We start from the raw sequence: 20,531 nt of genomic DNA, 5'->3' as shown, positions 1-20,531 counted from the left end.
GATACCCCAGAAGCTACGCATTATGTGTAGCAAGTGGGCGCAACACGTTTTCTGAATCCGGTTCCGGTGTGCCGACGACACCGATGCCCGTGCCCACAGACTGATCACAGGGCTTTTACCCGAACAGCACCGAATTGTAGCAGCTGAGAGACGGATGCGGGGCTCGTCAAATCCAGAGGATTTCTCACGGCTCACGGACTAGAATGCTCTTCTCTGTGTATCCCCATGAACGGATGACAACCTCCAAACAAACCTATACTGAAAACTTTCAGCTGTCCGTTTGACGCGGGGGTGTTATTGAGATTTCTTCCCCCCTCCTTCTCACCAGATTCAAGAAAGAGGCATCATGCAGGTGCAAACTGTGGGCTAACGTTACTGATATGACTTGCTGGGCGCTGACGCGTTTCATTGTGCCATGACAACCCTGCATTGTCAGATGCCATTTTACTCTGCGCTATCCCAGCGTCTGGAATTCCAACATACTGGGCCTGTTGTGTAATTAGAAGTTCGTGAGGCAGTAGCAAACAAGCTGGTGCAATGAGGGGCTACGCTGTCCAAGACACTGTGCGCAATTTGTGCTGAAGCTTATGGGTCCTGCGTACTCAAGCTCCCGGCTTCCACTTGGAGAGGTGTGCAGCGGGACTACAGCGCACTGGCTGTCGGCTTCACATCTGGACCGCTTGGCTACTGTCATCTGCGGCCTGTTCGGACCGTGCCCACCCTGAACTTGTGTGTTTTAAGGGGGACTGACTGTGATCGTCTCGGATGCGGATGGTGTCGTGTTAGGGAGAACGGGGGGCTATTAGGCTGGGAGTTGACGTTATAGGTGATCCACTGGAACACCGAGATCCAAAGCTGGACTGGCTGACTACTCGAGAAAAAAACTGCTTATCCCAGCTATGGATTTTCCGTAGCAAAGTCACGCATTTTTAAAGGCAACGCTAGGGTGACACTGCAGTCTTCTCGCCACATCGGTTATTTCGTCGTCCGACAAAAAATAAAAGAGTGAAAGTGGAGTATTGTCCGTCGTACGTATCAACGCAGTGGGATTTCTACGTCTGGTCGGCGTTCCCCCCCACCCTTCCCGCGGTGACGGTTATGGGTCGGAAGCGGTGTGTCGGTGCAGATTGTTCCAAGATGGCGGCCGGGTGCTGCGGGGTGAAGAAGCAGAAACTGTCGGGATCGCCCGGATCAGGGGGTCCCGGCGGGGTGGGGGCGGGAAGCGGGGTGGCAGGAACCGGACATTGTGGCTCGGAGCTGGGGATTGGCTCCTCCGCGACAGTTGCAGCGGCGGCGAACGTGAGCCGAGCCAACGGCCTGGGGGGACCCGGGGGTAACGTTAGCGGCAGCAGTAGTAGTAGTGGTAGCAGCGGCACAAACGCTCTGTCCCCAGCCCCGGCCGGATATAATACATCCGGCCTCTCCCCGAATCTCAGCCCAGGACCTGGTTCGGGAAGTGGAGGCAGAAAAATGGTCGTTTCGGCGGAGATGTGCTGCTTCTGTTTTGACGTGCTTTATTGCCATCTGTACGGATACCAACCTCCGAGAACACCCAGGTTTACAAATGATCCCTAGTGAGTATTTTCTTGTCTGCTGTTGTTTGCTGCATGTCAAAGGCTCACTATGCTATTCTCCCAGAAAATGTATGTGGCAGCACGCTTCGTGGCTTCAGCTCCGGGTTCTGTTCAGTTTTGAGAACACAAACTGTCACTTCGAAACACCCTTTTGCTTCTCGTGAATTTACACCGAAAAGCTCGCGAATACAGCTTGAATTGGCCAAGTTGGAATATCGGGCCTTGTCGAAGAGACTGTCTACACTGGCCTGTCGCTAAACTAGCTGACCACTAACGCTACAGCGAATTTGATATAGTGCTTATAAAGTAATATTTTATGTCACTGGATAGAGTGAAAGGTCACTCTTATATTTCCTGTTGGCACTTTGCGAAAGAAACCGTTTACAGTGCTGTCAGACGAACTCTTAATAACACTGCTAACGTAAGCTAAGGGTGTTTGCTACTAGCTTTAGCTGTTACCAGCTAGCCACTTAGTCTAAAATCATAGAGGTTTGAACGAAGATAACGTCGTTGACTTTATTTTAGTTTAACACCGATAGCTTCGTTAGGTGAAACATACGACTCAACGTGTTAACTTTTAATATTTTGTATGTTAATATCAAGAATATTTTAAGTCGCCCTGAATGAACTCTGCTTTGCCACATACTAGGCTTAGCTTTGTTAGCTTTGAGCTACATTAGCTTAGTAACGAAGTATTAACAAGCTTTTAGGAATGAAATTAATGGTAAATATGCTGAGAACCTCGACTATCATGACTACGAAACCAGCCGGCGGGTTTCACAGCAAGTTTTTGTGTGGTGTGGACAAGACCAGTGTAGAAACACATAAAAATACCCGATTTTTGGCACCAAACAACAAAGAAAAGGTGGTGCTTGCTAAGTACTTAGCAGCACTAATCTTTGCTTAATTTAACCGGCGATAAAAGAAGAGCAGTGGCGGCGTTAGATAAATAAAGCTAAAAGATAGTTTAACTGTTTCGCTGTTTAACCATGCGAAGCATTCGTTGAGCGAGGTGTTTTTTGTATTAATTGTTTAAAAAAAAAAAATCAATAAATGTATGTTTCCTGCTCCTAAATGCATTCCTGCGCCCTCAACCGAGACATTTTGTCTCCACCTTATGTTATAGCGTCTGGCTTGCGGTTGTTTAACCCAACATAAGCCTGTAAGACGGTTGTTTACATTGGCAGCCCTACCCAACAATTTCATTAACCATTATAAATATAATAGACCAGATGACTTTGAAATAACTTTTTGATCTTGTGTGATCATTATTAAAATAATGAGAAATCTTGTCTTTCCATTGCACTGTCACGTGACACAGAGGCATTCTTACCCCTTTAGACAGACAATAAATTACATTGCTGTATACATGTTGGGTGTATGCATGCTGTGGGTTGTTTGTATCTACCAGCTCAAACATTCCAGTGTTTATGGAAATCATTACCTACCATGGCAAACGGTCCCCTGTGTACACTGTAATACATATGTAACACACACACTGCTTTTTGCAAGTGTTTATTTGCATTTATTGTGTTGAATATGCAGAGATGCTGATTTTGACATCTTGACCTCTGAAAGGAAATCCAGCTTGCAGGAATCTTTAATGATAAAAGGGCATCCTCGAAGTCTGTCAGACATTTCCAAGTCTCTCTCAACTGCATGTCAGAAAACTGTAGGCAGAAATGCTTACACATTCAAATATACAGATTGCTCAAAACTCAGTGGTGGGTGTCACCTGACATGTCTCTGACAAAATAGATAGAGCTTGTTAGGCCAGAGTTTATGTTGCTAGACTTACCTAATGCCCAATAAGCTAAATAAGAAATGCATTCTTGATGGTAAAACTAAAAAATGTTTATTTTTCATATTTAAGTTGTAGTCATTTTTTTGCTCATTAATTCCAGGACTGCACTGACAAATGCAAAAATCCTTCATAAGAGAATTCTCCTCATGTTGGCCCCCATACTGGTCTTGCAGCCTATATGGGTGTTTCCAGTGATGATACACTCACGCCCACATTTTCTGTTGTACCTCCCAATAAGAGACTATGGAGAAGGAAAAACTGTGAAAAAAAAAATTAGTGCAAATTACTCCAGTCTCTTGTCCACTCTTAGCAAAAAAAAAAAAAACAACCCTCAAACATTAAGCGACATTGCGTTGGTAATCAGGATAAGTGCATCACTGCAAGGAGAGTATGAGTATTTGAAATGCCAGCAATGGGGCACAGACCTTGGTAAATCCCATATTTACTGAATATTTCTGTGTCCAGCAAAGTGTCATGCAGTTTAATAAATGGCAAGTATTTGGTGCTGACTTTCTAAATATTGCAGTAAGGGTATATTCTCCACAGCAGAACAAATTTACTGAAGTGATCATGCAATATTTACATTTGGGAGCCTCTCTTAAAGGCACAAATCTTGTCCATTTTTAACTCTGGCTGGCCAGTCTTTAAGGCTGAGCATTGGGCTAGGGCTTAACCTTCAGATTAAACCCAGACATGTACTCGTGTCTAGGAATGTAGCATGCTAATGGCCACACAGAAAAACTCCCACAGGTTTGAGCAACTCATGGTCTTGGGTGCCCTTGACATGCCCTTCTCTTGGGGCCATTGTCAGTTTGAATTATTTAAATGCTGCAACAATGCTGCTGTATTTGACATAGATGCACTGCTCTGCGCAGTTAGTCGATCAGCTCTGCAAAGTCACATTAGTTGTGATGATATCAAAATTTTGAGGGATAAAAATGTGTGTTCTGAAGACATAAACGTGAGTTTGTTCTGTTTCCCGTGCATCCATTTCAATGATCAAACAACATTAAACACTGTCTGCATTTTTTTTCTGTTTATCTAGTTTTGGATTTACAGCTATTTAGCATCCGCTTTAAATTTAATGAAATATTTGAGTGTATTTAAAATACATTTGCTGTATTTTTACTGCAAGGAGACTAATAAATTATGCCGTCCACCAGCTGCTCCCACAGTCATGTTAGCAAGGCTAGTCAGCTAAATTAGCTGACTAGCTGCTAGCTGACACAGCAGGAATATGGCGTGCTCGTGCCTGTGACCGTTTTGTTCAGTTCTTTCAAATCATACCAGACCCTTTAGTCTGGGTGAGGTTAATTTGAAACTCCAGACCGGATGCTCTGTGCCGTTCCTGCATCTGACTTCCTGCCCTCACCATCTGGTTTGTGCAGCTTGACCCGGCTCCCATTAAAAATAGACTCGGCCTGTGTTGTTAGTAAAGCAGAGAGCTGGTTTTGAGATGCATCCATATGCGCTTGGGGAACTACACGCATAGTGGACCCCTAGTAGGAATGAGCAATGTTGAATGGGTAGGCATTGCTTAATAAAATGTTTTGTTGGATACAAATTTTGTAAACGTTTTGAAGTGAAGCAGCCACTGAAATTTAAGGTTTACAATTAAAAAAAAAAAAAAAAATTTAAATGTAGAAATCATGCTAAGTTTCTGAGTGTACTGATCCACTGCGTTACCAGAATAAATGAATTATGGCTCCTTTTTTGACTACATTACCATCTAACGGAAGAAAATTATTCACTTCTGTTGCCAGTTGAAGCCACTTTTAGTTAAGTTTTAGTTTTTTAAATGTATTTTATTTTTTTTAGATAAATGAAACTTCACTGAACCAGGAGTCATTTTGATTTGTATAAAATATCATTTAAATGTCTTCAAATAAAACACACCCTTTTTTTCTTAGGCTTTGCACATGTCCAATATTTTAGGAGTGAACTCGGAGATGCTGGAAAAGATTGTGAAACCTTTGTAGCTAAACTGTAAAAGTGTCATGCTGAATTTTGAATTGAATGCTGAATTATTTTTATCTGTACTTAGAATCTGACTGGTGGTTTTAATCTGGAAAGAGATCATTTGGAGCCCTACAGTGGCATGTGAGAATAAAACTTTACATAATCAAATGACTGTACATGATGCAATATACATATATAGTGTGTGTATATAAAATTTATGTATTTATTATTTTCTTTTCGTTTTTTTACAATGTGAAGCTATAGATGACAAAAACAAAACCTTTAAGTATAGTGTTTCAGACACACATTGGACAGATGACAAAAAGGTATGCAGGGTAGATGGGGTGTGTGTTCTTATTTCCGTAATTCTCCATGGGCCATACACCCGGTTTTGCATGGTTTTGCCATGGACATGCCATGATGCCTTCCAGCATTGACTGTTGTACTCAGCAATGCTTGATGAATGTATGCAAACCAAAAGGAGGTGTGTACCTTTTACTGTCCTGTTCTCTGCCTAATGCACTTTTGGCTCCAGTGAAACAGCATGTAACTAGGTAATTCGGTGTTTTTCCACACAGTGAGTCCAATGAGGAATTTAAAAATAAACAAAAAACCTTGTGTAGTTGGTTTCTTTTTTCCAATATGTTTTTTTTTTTTTTTTTTTTTTTTTTTTTTTTTACCCGCTACCATAAAAGCTGGAAAATGTAGTAAGTGTAGAAAATCATTGTTTCAAAAAGAGATTTGGGTTATTCTGTTGTGGCTGGACAGATGGCCCAGTGCTATGGGCTAAAGTCTTTGATGACAATTAATCCGTAATAATGTGAGACACTTGTCCCATTTCAGTCCAATGTGAAAAGGTCTGTCTTACTAGCTGCAAAAAACTTGGCGATGTGTACTTCTAATGAGCTTTTATAAGCCCCGAGTAGGCATTTCTCATCTTGTGTAAACACATTAATGTTCAACTACTTTAACACAGTATCTTGTTCGTCTGTTGTTTTTCAGCCCGCTGTTTGTCACATGGAAAATAGGCAGAGACAAGCGGTTGAGGGGTTGTATAGGTACATTTTCTGCCATGAATCTGCACTCAGGACTCAGGGAGTACACCCTTACCAGGTAAGCAAAAATGGGGACTCACTACTTTGTGCTTCAGAGCTGCAGACCTCTGTCACAGAGAAGAAACATTCAGAAACGGCACAAAATGTTATTAGTGGGGAAAAAAGAGTAAATTGAAGTCATATTGAAGGTTTTTTTTTTTTTTTAATTCATTTATTTTTTTAAATTTCATTTGTGTTGCATTTTGAGTGGAACTGATGTTTGTCTTTGATTCCTGATCCTGGGGCTTGGAAAATATTCCACAATAATGTTCTTTAGTTTTCCGTAAAGGTTTGAATTAATTACATCTATTTGGGGGAAAAAAAGTAGTGTGATTAAAGGACAAACGTGAACCCTTGAATCCCAGGAATGCAGATCACTGAAGGGTGTAATAAGGAGAAGTCATCGTAGGCTTTTTGGAAAGATGTTAGTTCTTCACCTCGGTTATCAGATGCCGAACACTGTGGACAGTGTTTTTGCTCCTATAGTAGACTTCCAAACACTGAGAGAATCAATGCCAACATGGACTGAAGCTGTTCTGGAGACACATGGAGGTCTCCTATCTTGTGACCACCTTTTCTTTTGGTATTAAAAACAAGCGGCATAAAGATTTACCTTTGTCTAAAGAAGACAAATAAAAATACTGTTTAGGTTCTGAATGTGCAGTGCCACGATTGTGTTTGTCATTTGTCAAGCAGAATGCTACATAACCATTTATGCTCATGCAAAAATGCAGTTGTCTTGTCTCAGTGCAGGTGCCATAACACTGTCCATGCGACAAGGCTAAACAACACGAAAGTGCACCATTCACTAGCAGTTGTTAGGACATTTGTGCCACGCATCACTGTTCTTGAACTACACTGCCTGTGTGTGGTATGTGTTGGCATGTAATCTATCTCCATTAGTACCATGGATAAGTTTCAACAGCTGGTCTTAACTGCTGTGTTGGTCTTTGCTAAGACGTGTCTGTAGAATGACACTCACATTCACCAAGTCTTAACTACCCCTGTTTGTGATGATTATGAATGACCAAAGCAAAAAAAAAAAAAAAGGCAAAATCGCTGAAAAAAGGCCTAAGACAATTAAAAAGTGTGCAATCTGCACAAAAACTTGTCTGAGTGGCAAAATATCAAGAAACAGTAGTGGATTAGGAAATAGAAAGTTGTTGGGAATGGAGCATCTTATGCTAAGCAAACAATCATGGGAAAAGCGTCAGATCCTCCCAATCAATTCAAGAAAGGTGGGGTAATCAGACATATGGATCCTCCACTAGTGTTATCAGTAAACAGTGGTGTAATTCATGTTTTTGGTGAGGATAAACCACCTTTTACTGGTTTTTATCACTGTGGAAAGCAGCAGTGCTGACCTGCTTGTGTTCCTTTGACATCCTTATAGTATATACAGAGAAATAGCTCATATAGAATTAAAACCTGTCAGTTAGCTTGTAAATGTTAAATATGTTCAGGAGATGGCTTTTCCTTTTCCTCAAATAGTCTGGTTTCATGAAAGGCAGCATCCGACATTCAACATGGCTGCAAGTATGCTTTATTACAAGCTTGTGCACCTGTATCCCCACTCCTAAATAGGCTTGGTTTGTTTATGGCCAGTCGTAGAAGAGAAGTTGAGTCACAACTAAACGGTGCAAGTGGTGTAACTGAGACTGCCTCGATTATACTCTGTTGTGGATGCGGACAGCTGGAGACCCGATGGCTAAATAGTCGTTCCTGTCATACTCCTTTGAAGACCGCCACCTGAGTTGCATGTGCAGTTGATACATTGTAATGTAAATTCTCTGTGGACAAGTCAACAAAAACAAAACAGGCCGGCTGGCCATCCGAATGGGTCTTCACATTCACTGTCTGATGAGGAAATTTATATCGCACAGACTTGTGGACATGGAAAGTCCACTAGTCCCCCCCCCCCCCCCCCCCCCAAAAAAAAGACAAAAAACCCCCCAAAACAAACACAACATATTTCATTCTGTTGCAAAGTGTGCTACTATATCTGTTACATACCAGCACCCTGCATCCCTGTGCTGAGTCACCTCTTGTAATGCTGTTTTGCTTTTGTACTTTGATGTCTCCAGTGCCCTTAAAGACAGCCGCTTCCCCCCTATGACAAGGGATGAGCTGCCTCGCCTCTTCTGCTCAGTGTCTCTTCTCACCAACTTTGAAGACGTCGGTGATTACCTTGACTGGGAGGTAAGAGATGTTATTTGCTTGAACATGGCTGAGCAGAGGGTTTTGCCCCCGCACTTTTGTGGTGCTTTGCAGCTTTGATGCAGACTCACGTGCATCTCATTCTTCAAGCTATTATTGTACACGAATGTGTCCACACGTTATTTCTGGGTTTGTCACTTGAAGGCATACCCAGCATTCTTGAAGTGGCAGCATAGTTTTAAAGCATTGTATTTATAAAAGAAAAAAAGTCTGCTTTAAATTAAAGTTTTCTGGCTTTCAAAATTGGATTAGTTTGATTGGGTGCTGTATGCTTTTCCAAAACATCAGTAGATGTCTTTACCAGCTGTTATCTGTGAAAATAAATATGATTTGGAGCTACAGTTTGATCAATAGTACCATTTTTTTTTTTTAATTGTAGTTTTAATTTCCAGCAGAAGACTGAAAATTAAGAATAATATGTGAACAGAAATGAGAATATCGTGTAATAAACTGGAGCTTCAACCATGCAGTACATTGCATTTAGATGAAAAATGTAAAACAGATTCCATCATTAACTTGGAAGTGCATTTTGAATGGAATAACCTGTTTCTCCACAGCTCTGTCTTCATTGGATGAAGAGATTTATAGGGATTTATTTTTGTGCCTGTCTTGAATTCTAGGTGGGTGTTCACGGTATTAGGATAGAATTTTTCAATGAAAAAGGATCAAAACGCACCGCCACCTACCTACCAGAGGTTGCAAAGGAGCAAGGTAAGATCTTCTTGTGCCTCTAACAATCTAGCTTCCTCTGCTTTTAATAAAGACTGAGTTGTATTGAACCGAGTGGGGAATATGTGGAATTGCTTTTCACTCCTTTTACTTTAACCAGGTTGGGACCACATTCAAACCATAGATTCCTTACTACGAAAGGGAGGTTACAAAGCTCCCATCACAAATGACTTCAGGAAGACCATTAAGTTAACCAGGTAAGATTACATTTAATTGATTGAATTATCTAATGCTGAAACATTAATGCGTCACTGCTGTACTCTGTTCTTGCAGCACACTTTCATTTAGATCCTTTTTGCCTGACGTGCACAAGGCTTAACAGAACCAGCACAAATAGAGTTGTATACGTCAGTGTGTCTGGATGTACCTATGTGCATATGTGAAAAGGCATACGTTGAGTCTGTTGATTAAACCTTTTGTGGCTCTTGAGGAAACTGTGTAAATGTTCCATGAACTGCCATGCCACTTTTGTTGGGGCTGAAGTGAGACAGTGGCAGGCAAAAGAAGAAAACCCAGGATGTAAGAGATGGGTGTAACCACAGTGACATCACCCTTTTGTTATGTGAAGTAATGGTTTAAAACCTTAGCTCAAGGGGTTTTGTCCAAGGATTTTTTGTTTTTTGGACAAAGTTTCAGCTAACACTATCAAGCTGCATCCAGTTACTATGGCTAGCTGCTATTTACTCTTCAGTAATATAAAAATCAGGATCATAACTTCACCAGTCATGCATTCTGCCTTGCACTAGGCTATAAAATATTTAGATGTAAATATAAAATATTAAATGTATTCTGGTATAAAACTATCAGTTTGCGGTGACTCATTTGCTTTTAGAGCTCCCATTAACCTCCTAAAACCCGAACTCTTTCATGGCATGCATTTTGAATTTTTCTTTGCCATTTGATTGGGACCTGATGAATGTAAAAACAAAGAATTAGCAGATTTTTATTTTTTTTTATTTTATTTTTTATTTATTTATTTTTTTTTTAACCTAAATTTTGTATTTTCTTGTAGAGAAAAATGTAGTATTTTTGGTCTAGACATCCCAAAATGTGATGTCCACATATGCGGACACCAGGTCCTAGGAGGTTAAGTGAAATTGAAATTTCTGGCTGCAGTTTTCGTTGCTACTTCATGGACACTAAAAAAAAAAGACTCTCCTCTGCTTGAATATCCCTTCTTGAGGCCACATTAGCCCTCATTAGCATAACACAGCTAAAGTCCATATGGTAGATTGTATTAGCAGACTGTATTAACAGAAGTGCTAGAAATCTGTAATCCTTTTTTTTTTTTTTTTTTTTGTGTCCCGTTTGGATCTTTAGCCATCAGAATTGTTGTCTTAAGGCCAAGAAAGATGCCAAGAGGATTTATTTTACCAAGTGGATCATCATGGCCTTGCCATATTGGTCCATTTGATTGACCTTTATTATAATTATGAATTTATTTTATTTTCAGTTGCTACAAACGGGACAGACATGACTGGGGGATAGGACAGGGAGAAAGAAAGAGAGGGAGAGAAAGAAAACCAAAGGGGAGAAGAGACGGTGAGAAGGGGGGGAAGGAAAAAAACACCCAAAAAAAACAAAACAAAAAACAAACAAAACACCTGGATCACCTGTATGGAGAAAAAAAACAGAAGAGAAAGCAAACAACAAAGAGCAACATAATAATAAAAAAAAAAGCACCATCACAATAAACTAGCTAGCAGTAGATAACAGTAGATACTAAATAATAAACGATATTGTGCAGCACGCAAGATAGACAGCGCACAATGTGCTTTGAGGCAGCAGCCAAGAAAGGTGTAGTCCGCGTCTGTGAACACCCGTGTGTACACCTGTGTGCATACCTGTGTGGATCAGCATGCTTGTATTCCAAAGGTTTCTCCATGTAACGATCTGCTAGGAAGTGTGGGGAGCCATAGCCCCGTCCCCCAGGGTATGAAGCAGGTATGGAGGAGATCCAGGCCCCAGATATCCAGAGGCCCCAGAGTACAAGGACCTGAGGAGGACCACCAAAAGGGGGGGAACCGTGCCACCCTCCTGGGAAGAGCTGAGTAGAGCCCCAAAGGAGAGGTCACCCCGCAGCTACGGAGCAGAGGCCAGAGGGGGTTGCAGTGGCATGCCCGCGGGCTCTGCCGGCAGCCAGCTGTGCCAGAGAGGACCGAACTTCAGGCCCAGAGGCCTGAGGGCATCCCACCCCTCGGAAGGAGCCCAGCCGGGCCACAGGCGCCCGGCCCCGCCAATCGGCCACCAGGAGTTAGCCAGTACATACATGAGCGCCCAGCCCCAGACGACAAGGACCACCAACACACCAACGTCTGAGGGCATCAGCCACCGGCAGGGAGTGTGGTGAGGGGAGATAGGCCTCCATACTTTAGAGGGCCTGAGATGTACCCAGAGAGGTTGAGTCTAAGACCCAACCTGACATATAGACACAGACGAACAGGCGCACGCGGACACAGACGTGCATTCCCACCCCATATGCACAACCAAATACTCGGCACTCACCCAACGTGTAGACAGACACAAATAGACACTGCACAGACAGTCGCACTCCCCAAACATACTCTATATCCCAGGTCCAGGTATCCCCGCCCTCAGAGGGGCAAGCCACACCTAGACCCAGGAGATGTAACCCTTCTCTCTGGGGTGGAGGCAAGCGGACCACCTCCTTATCTGCAGTAGCAGGGAGGCCCCGCATCCCAGACCCCAGTCTGACGGCCAGCACCTCCTCCCAGCCCCCATGCCCTGATGGCTAACAGAACCGGGGTGAGTGAAGACCTCAAACCTCCCTACGCCCGCTCATATGTAATGTTGCTGTGTGCTGTTCTAAAGTGCATTTAAAACTCAGGAGAGCATGGTACTAGCTTCCTCTCAGAGAGCAGCACGGCTCTTCCCGAAAACCCTTAGTGTCTAAATGCATTTAAAATTGAGGCTAGGGCACCAGCGCCAGAGGTGGGTTGGAGTACACCGACCATCCTCTGGATGCTGTAAAACGTGCCCACCCCCAAGGCCCTATATGTATGTGTTATGTGAGAGTGTGAGTAATGTGGATGTCTAGGTTGCAGAATAAAATTGAGGCACAGGCGGCCAGAAGGGGACAGAGGGGGAGTGCCTCCCCTGCACCCTGGTGACATACCTGCACCCCAAGCCCTGCGTGTGTGTGTGGGTGTGTGTGGTAGAGCGGCAATAGGGAGACAGCTGAGGATGGGGAGGGAAGAAAGGGAGGGGCAAGCGGCCCCTCCCTGGGGCCAGCTCCCCCGCTGACCCCAGTAGGCACCCCCACACTCTGGAACCCACCAGGGCAAGGGGGCCCAGGCCCATCCGGACCGGGGCCCGCAGCACCGCCCAGCCCCACAGAGTCCGGGGCAGCCCACCCGACTCCACCCCAGAGAAAACTGCACCCACCCCATCATCCAATCATCTCCCAAACTACACAAGACAATAGACACCCAGGTTGAGTTCATTCTCCACCTCTCCTATATCTCTCCCCCCACCTGCAGAGTGAGCTCCTGTAGAGAGGAGACCACCTGCAAAGATATAACAACCTCCCCACCAGTTAGAGAGCCCCCTAGTAGGGCCGATGCACCAGAGGTCCCCTGCACTGGGGCTGAGCCCCCCTGCACCCACCCGCCCACTGCTCCGGCGACACAACAGCCAGGACCCAAGCCCCCAAGGCCCGGCCAGCACTCCAGACCGGGGGGCGGAGCACCCCCAGACCCCCAAGCCTCCACGCCCGTCCCGGACCCTCCCAGGGGCAGCCAGGCTACCAGGCCAGTAACCAACGTCCGCCAGCACAGACCCTCCCCCATCTCCGCTGTACGCAGCCACAAGGAAAACACCATCCAAGAGCCCCAGAGCTCCTAACCAGGTCATGGCCACATCCCCCAAGTTAGTCCCTCTAGGGAAACGTCCCTAGGGACTCCCCAGACGCCCTAAGGCCGTCCCTACCCCCATATCAACCACAATAGCGAAGGCAGGACCAAACCATGACCCCCCACCCCCACTAGGTGATGAAGCCGATCAAAGGAGCCCAAAGGGATTGATCAAATGTGATGGCAGATGTTGTATCAAGACTAATGTGATCTATTAGATGGTTTCTATATTGGTTAGAATTAAGATTATTTTTATTTTTCCAGTTAATGAGGATCATTTTCTTGGCAATGCATAGGGCCGTAAAAACAACGTGGGCTGTGTTTATTTCTGCAGTGACCTCATCCAAGTTGCCCAGCAAGCATACTAAAGGGGAGGCTGGAATGTTACATTTCAGACACTTTGATAAGTCTTCACATATCTCACGCCAGAATTTCTGAACTGGTGGACAGAACCAAAGAGCGTGGATGTAATTGTCCGGTGTATTTGCTGTGCAGTGTGAGCAGTTGTTGGAAGGCGTATAGCCCATCTTGAACATCCTATGACCAGTATAGTGCACTCTGTGTAATAATATTTAAATCTGTAATCTTTTAATGGCCAGCAAGGGTTGACCCCTGGTGGCAAACAAGACCAGTTGTACTGAAATATATGGAAAGATGTCCCTGACTTTCCTCAATCTATATCCTCAGTAAATATCTTCCTGTTTGGTCTCAGTTACTAGTTAAAAGCCTTGCTGAATATAACAGGATGTTCATTTAGTAACTTATGGTCCCCTTTAGTAAAAAAAAGAAAGTTAATGTATGGTATACTGCAGTGTGTGCACCGTCTGTTTCTTTGAGTGATACTAATGTTTGGTTTCAAAAAGCTAAGATGGCAGCAGTGAAAATGCTGAACTTGAAGTTTAGAAAATGTTCACGTTGCTAGCCAACGTGTGATGCACGTTGCCTACATCCATCTTTTATGTAAATTTTGTTTTAAACGTAATTCTTTCCAGGAAGTTGCATCATGGTTATTGTATGAGTCAGGTTTAGTAAAAGAAATCACGCATACAAGTAAAGTATAATCTGTGGGCCTGCTTCTTTAGTTTTGATAGCTACTGAACATGCAGCCTATTTTAGCACTGACACTGGACTGTATATGAAGAGCAAAGTGAGAGTGATCATGACTCTTCTAACACTGGATTAGAGCAGTTAGCCATCACAACACATCTCTTTTTGTCCCCAGGTACCGTAGCGAGAAGATGACGATGGGCTATGCAGAGTACATCGCCCACCGCCAGCACCATCACTACCAGAATGGCATTGGGCACCCTCTACCACCCTACAACCATTATTCCTGACAGCGAGCCGCATGACCAATCATTGGACCTCTCCGCGGACCTTTTCCCAGGAGAGCCCGCCCCCTCCTGGTCTAGCTATTTCTACTACTGTACCATTTTATGATGATAGTTTCCGTTGCCATGCTGGCCGTCTCCCAGACGTTGACATGGCAACGGGTGGCAACAAAGCGTTATTTGATTCTGACAAGAAATCCACACGTTTCCTTTTCTTTGCCTGTGGTTACGTTTTTGCAGCATATGTATTCCTATATCTGAAACCCCCCGTTCATTCATATATTTTTTTAAATTTAATCAAACGTTAGATTTTATTAATCTTTTCAGCGAACCTAATCAGGTGTTTAAGTCTGTGGATGGAAGGAAGTCTCTTCGAGTGGATTAGTCTCGCGCTTCTGTTGTTTAAGCTTTGCTACAATTTTTACATTTACTAAGAATTTTCTTTTTTCTTAATCTTTACGTTAACCTACTCTTAAACATGTAACACCATGTAGCAAGGCAACTGCAGTTTTCAAAGGCTGTCGTCTCTTCTTGATTCCTCTCAAAAAAAACAAAACAAAAAAAAAAAGACTGAGGTTTGTTTTAGCTTGTAAACTCTTGTAGTGTTGTAGTTGGAACTATGTATTGGAATATGTATACTCCAAAGTATAGATGGTAGGATTGTGGTGCCTCTTGACCAGCTTTTGCTGGCAATATTTATTGATTGAGCTCACAATCGTGTGTGTGATTTCTGTGTGTGGATATAGACATTGGTCTGCCACAAGACAAAAAACTAGTAGAAATTGGATGATACTTAAAGATTCCCCTACAAAAGAGTTTGGAAACCTCCCCCTCTGAGTATTTGTAGTGTTTTGGTGTGGAAGCTCCATGAACAGCTGTGTCCCTTATCGGTTTTTGTTTTAATCATTTTTTTTTTTTTAACTTCTTTCAAATTTAAAGTAACTGCTGGAGGAAGCCATTTTGTCCAGGGATAATTGTGTCACAGTGATTTATTAATAAACAGTGTAAAATTCTCTGCATTGGAGAGGGGGAGCGGGCACAACTACAGGTCCCTACAGAGGGGAGGAAAAACACCCCAAAAAAGCATGGCTGAGTAATACTTAGATTTAAGTTGAACGTATGTGTTTGTTTCTGAGTTTACTGGCAGGGAGTCACTTGACAGGGACATGCTATAACTACTCAAAGCCATAATGTCTTCTCTCTATTCCACACTTTGTAGTCCGTTGTTTGGTTTTGCATTCTTTAACCTCTGGTAGATGTATCAAGTCTCCAGCTTCTGAATGCAAAACCAGTTTCAAGACAGACCGCATCACTTGATATACTTGTCAAACCAGGTGGGTTTAGTCATTTGCTGAATGTGCTGCATGTTGCCCACGCTAATGGGGAAAGATTGTCTCGTCTCTTTACATTATAGTTAACAATGGTCACTCGTCCACAAAGTATTATGTATCAAAGCTGTCATTTTGATCCATTGAAGACGCACAAAGGAAGTGATCTCATTACCATGTTTGTGTCATGTAGACGTTCATGTCATTGTGCTGTTTAGAAGTGCAGCCAGTCAACGTAGTTGTTGAAACTGCACTACTGCCATTCTGCTCCGGTACTTTAGTGAGATCCCATTGATCCTGTTTGTGTGTCCACAGCGCTAGTAACGTTTTTGTCAGCTTGTATGGGCAGTCAGGTTGAAGCAAACACAGTTGAATTAGTTGGAACAGATTCTCTGCACGGGGCTCAGTGGCTCGCAGTCGAGGTCTACGTATATATGAAAAAGCCTACACATAAAGACTCAACAAGCCATCTCCCATCCAGATATTTACTTGCTGTGAGTCTCATCTGCACACACACCTGGATAGTTGGCTTTACTTGTCAGAACGTTTGAGCCTTGGAGGATCGTCGTGCGGGTCGCTTGTTTCGGGTTTTAGTTCACTAACTGGAATTTTTGAGAGGTTCTTGTTACTTGACCAACATCTTTCTTTGTAACAGCCTTTACTAACTGACAGGTATTTTTTTCTTTATGCAAAAATGTCAAGGGCTTTTGGCACTCCATCCACAGTAACCCGAAATGACCCAGATTTCAGTTGTGTTGCCTTAAATGAATGATTTAAAGAAAGGAAAAAAAACAATGGACCAGTAGATGATGCCCTGAGTGTCCCTCTGTCGCTCTTCTCTTTTCCATCATCACACCACAGCGTAGGAAAGAGCCACATGACGTTTTCCTGCTTTAGAATGCCAGTGCTCTCTCTAAGAGGGCAGCTGGATGCCCGCAGCCTTCAGTTTTTTCACCCAGCTGGCGAAAAAAAAAAAAAAAAAAAACCCAACCCCTGCTCTTAAAGGTGACGTCAGCCGCTGTGGTGTTCAAACTGCGTCTCCTTGTACACTACATGACGAGGAGGAACAGCCAGGTGGTCATTTCCTGGTCCATTTAAACACAGCACAACCTGAATTTTTCTGCTGCAAAACCAAATTGACCATGCTCTTTTACATATGTCTTTGTATACACATGCAATGTATTTTGTTGCATGTATGTATGAGTATGAGACCTATGGTTTTATCCATGATATGCTTGATCTATGGCTTACACACTCTTATTAACCATTAAGAGATTTAAGACAAATATGGTGCTATCTGACCTCATATTGGGGTGGTCACAGCTCGTGACTGGTCATGCGGACTCATTGATCATATCATACTTAAAGATGATACATGTAAGATTTTCTCTTTAGTACATTCCTGTGAAATGAGTCATGACGGCACATTTTAATACCGAAGTATGATAGTCACCAATTCATACAGTAGCCCCCAGCAACCTCTGCTTTCACGAAGTTCACTGTGGGTTATTTTGGGATCAATTCCCTATGGGAAATACGGAATATAGTGAAGAAGGAAAAGTCCCAGAAGCAACATGTTACAGGGGCTATGGAATGTACTGTCTGCGGTCGTTATTACAATTTACCAGTGATATATTAAGAGAAAATCTTACATGTTTTACCTTTACTATCCTTGATATATGCAGATCTGTTCAACAGGTGTTTTTATTTTGTTTGTATTTTGTTTGTTTTTGTTTAGTTTTTTTCCTACCAGTGCAAGTCAACACCCCTTGCAGGTTTGAAAGGACAAGAAGTCACAAGTTAACCTCATTCCCCTTGATCGCTCCCTACACTGTGGCCCAGCCTCATGGCCTAGTTTGTCAAGGTGTGTGATGTATGTCGTTCGGTAGATGGTGACAGTAGTCGTGGTCGTCTTTAGCCTCCTCCTGCAAAATTTGATGCTGTTTTTTTTTTTTTTTTTTTTTTTTTTTCTTCCTTTTTTCCTTTTCTTTTTTTTTTTTTCTTTTTTAAAAAACAACAAATCCTCAGTTTTTCTTCTAGCTGCTGAATCGTTTGACCTCCTCAAAGAGTTTGAGTTGTTGACTAGTGAACGATCCTGTGGTTTTTTTTTTTTTGGGGGGGGGTTTTTTGGTTGGTTTTTTTGTTTGTTTGTTTGTTTGTTTGTTTTTTAGCCACGTTGAAGGAAAGCATCTCCTAAAATGGGACGGAGAGTTAATATTTTACGTAAGGACACAGAAAACAGTCCTGCTTCTGTACTGGTTTAACTGTTTAAAGCATTAATACCTCATGGGATCTTATGGAACGACATTTGTAGTTTGTCTGTAGCAGATTGTGTTTTGGTTCCATACCAGGGTTAGAGTTCAGCCTCAGCATTCCTTGCGTGGTCATTCTCATATTTCGTGGAATGCTCAAGCTCGTGTTACCTTCGTATGTTTGACTGAACCAAAGATGCCAGCGGCCATGCCCAAATGCTGCTCTTCAGGCCTGGCTTCCTGTCCTTCCAAAAAAACAAAAAAAACTAAAAACCCTGCAATTGACAAAATGTTTTGTCTTTTTTTTTTTTTTTCTTTCTTTTTCTTTTCGTTTGTTTTAAATGTGCGATTTTTCTCAACTGTCTTGACTTAATAAGCAACTCAATTTTTCAATGATTTTTTTCATTGACTCTATCTCTGAAGCCGTAATTGGCCTCAAGGATGGTTAAAAATGGTTGCAAGTTGTTGTTACTTGTTTTGTTTTATTAATATTATTATTATTATTATTATTGCTATAATTTTCAAAAATGAAAATCCCATGGTGTGCCTCCTAGCTTTATGGGTTTATAAATGTTTTTTTTTCCCTAAAGACCAGCAGTTATACTTTGTATGAACTATGGATTTATTCCTTATTTTTTATGCCATTAAAGATGAAAAAGCCTGTTTTCTTTACTCTGGACCCAGTAGCTGCACTGGTATACAATCGCACTGATAGATGAATTTAGAAAAAAAGAAGAAATGAATCAATAATAATAATAATAATAATAATAATAATGATAATAATAATGACAAAAGAAATAAGAACTACAATAAACTTGTGTTTGAAAGTTTTATTATAAAAAAAAAAAACTAAGAAAAAGAAAAAAAAAAAAAAGGAAAATGACTGTTTTTGTACATCAAAATAAATTCTTTTCAAAGGAATATTTTGGATCTAGTTTCAAAATTATTTTAGTGGTTTTCTATGTTCTGAATTTTTGAGACACTGACTTCTTAAGACGTGTCACTGTACAAAATGACTTTTTTCTGTTGCAGTGGCCTGATGGGCTGGGAGGGTTACCTGGTGTAACTCCTCATACCAACTTTTATTTCATTTCTTTAAAAAAAAAAAACTAAAAAAAAAACATTTTGGATCCTTGTTTTTTTTTTTTTTTTCCTTCTGCTTTAGTAACTTGACAAATTGTTGATGGAATAATATGAACTGGGAACTTCAAATCCAACCCCTGTAGAGCTAGAACCTTCCTTTTTTCCTATTGAATTGCTGTTAGTGTGACAAGACTTGAAATGGGCATTTATTATGATAGTATGACTCAATAAAAAAAAATAAACATAAAAAAAGAAATTAGCAAAAAATTGCAAAAGACAAGTGTGGGGAGGGTTGAAAGAATATATATAGATGGGTTATCTGAGTATGTAAGCAATGGCTGTGAAGATCATGTAGTTTTAAACATTGTTACCTTTTAAAATCATTTATTCAATAAAAAAAATTACAAAATCAACTTGAAAGAGAACGTGTCATTCTACTTTGTTGCAGCATGTACACTAAATTAGCTAAACTAACCTCCAGTATCTTCAGCTGACTGATGGTGGTCTAAACTTTATATTACACCTATGCATTATGCTGTTTGGACAGTTACAGTTTGTCCTGCTTTAATTGCGTGTTGAACTAATGTATGCCTAAACATTTATTTTTCAGGGAACATGGTCCAGTTCAAAGGCAGCATGGGCAAGAGTCCGGTTAACTTGTATGGTCTTCAGTAATGGAGCAGGATAATATTTGGTGTAATTGGCAGAACAATGTGACCCCCTGTGAATGTTCTGGCATCTTATTTTCTTTTTAAACACCAAATTTGCCCTCAGAAATTCTCATTGTTTTGCATTGTACATGGAGGTTTCCCCTAATGAAAACTGTGAATGGTATGTTTACTAAGAGCACATTATGTTTCCTTTACCCTTGCTGTGATGGGGTGGAGGGCAATTTCCAGGCAAATCCTCAAAAAACAAAATCCATGAGATTCACCACAGTGCTGGAAACACTGCTCTGAGATTTTGGTCCATGTTGACACAGTTGTTGTACACACACGATACGCTGCTCTAGTGCAGGGGTGGGCAATCTCAGTCAGTCCACGAGGGCCGGTGTCCCTGCAGGTTTTAGATCTCACCTTGGGTCAACACATCTGAATCACATGATTAGTTCGTTACCAGGCCTCTGGAGAACTTCAGGACATGTTGAGGAGCTAATTTAGCCATTTAAATCAGCTGTGTTGGTTCGAGGACACATCTAAAACCTGCAGGGACACCGGCCCTCGTGGACTGAGATTGCCCACCCCTGCTCTAGTGGATTGAGATCTGGTGACTTTGGAGGCCACTGGAG

At 42.1% G+C, this 20,531-nt stretch overlaps 1 protein-coding gene across 1 annotated transcript; it reads left to right on the top strand.

The window, feature by feature from the left end:
- On the top strand, positions 1-19,652 carry ammecr1 (AMMECR nuclear protein 1). The gene is made up of 6 exons (XM_040049828.1): positions 1-1,574; positions 6,340-6,450; positions 8,516-8,630; positions 9,269-9,359; positions 9,478-9,574; positions 14,472-19,652. The coding sequence occupies exons 1-6, from the start codon at positions 1,099-1,101 to the stop codon at positions 14,584-14,586; spliced, it is 1,005 nt and encodes a 334-aa protein (XP_039905762.1). The 5' UTR covers positions 1-1,098; the 3' UTR covers positions 14,587-19,652.
- Positions 19,653-20,531: the final 879 nt, after the last annotated feature.

Source organism: Simochromis diagramma, unplaced genomic scaffold (assembly GCF_900408965.1).
Source record: "Simochromis diagramma unplaced genomic scaffold, fSimDia1.1 OVJJ01000050.1, whole genome shotgun sequence".
Lineage (NCBI taxonomy): Eukaryota > Metazoa > Chordata > Actinopteri > Cichliformes > Cichlidae > Simochromis > Simochromis diagramma.
Note: the sequence above shows the minus strand (reverse complement) of the source record. Positions and strands in the feature narration are given on the sequence as shown.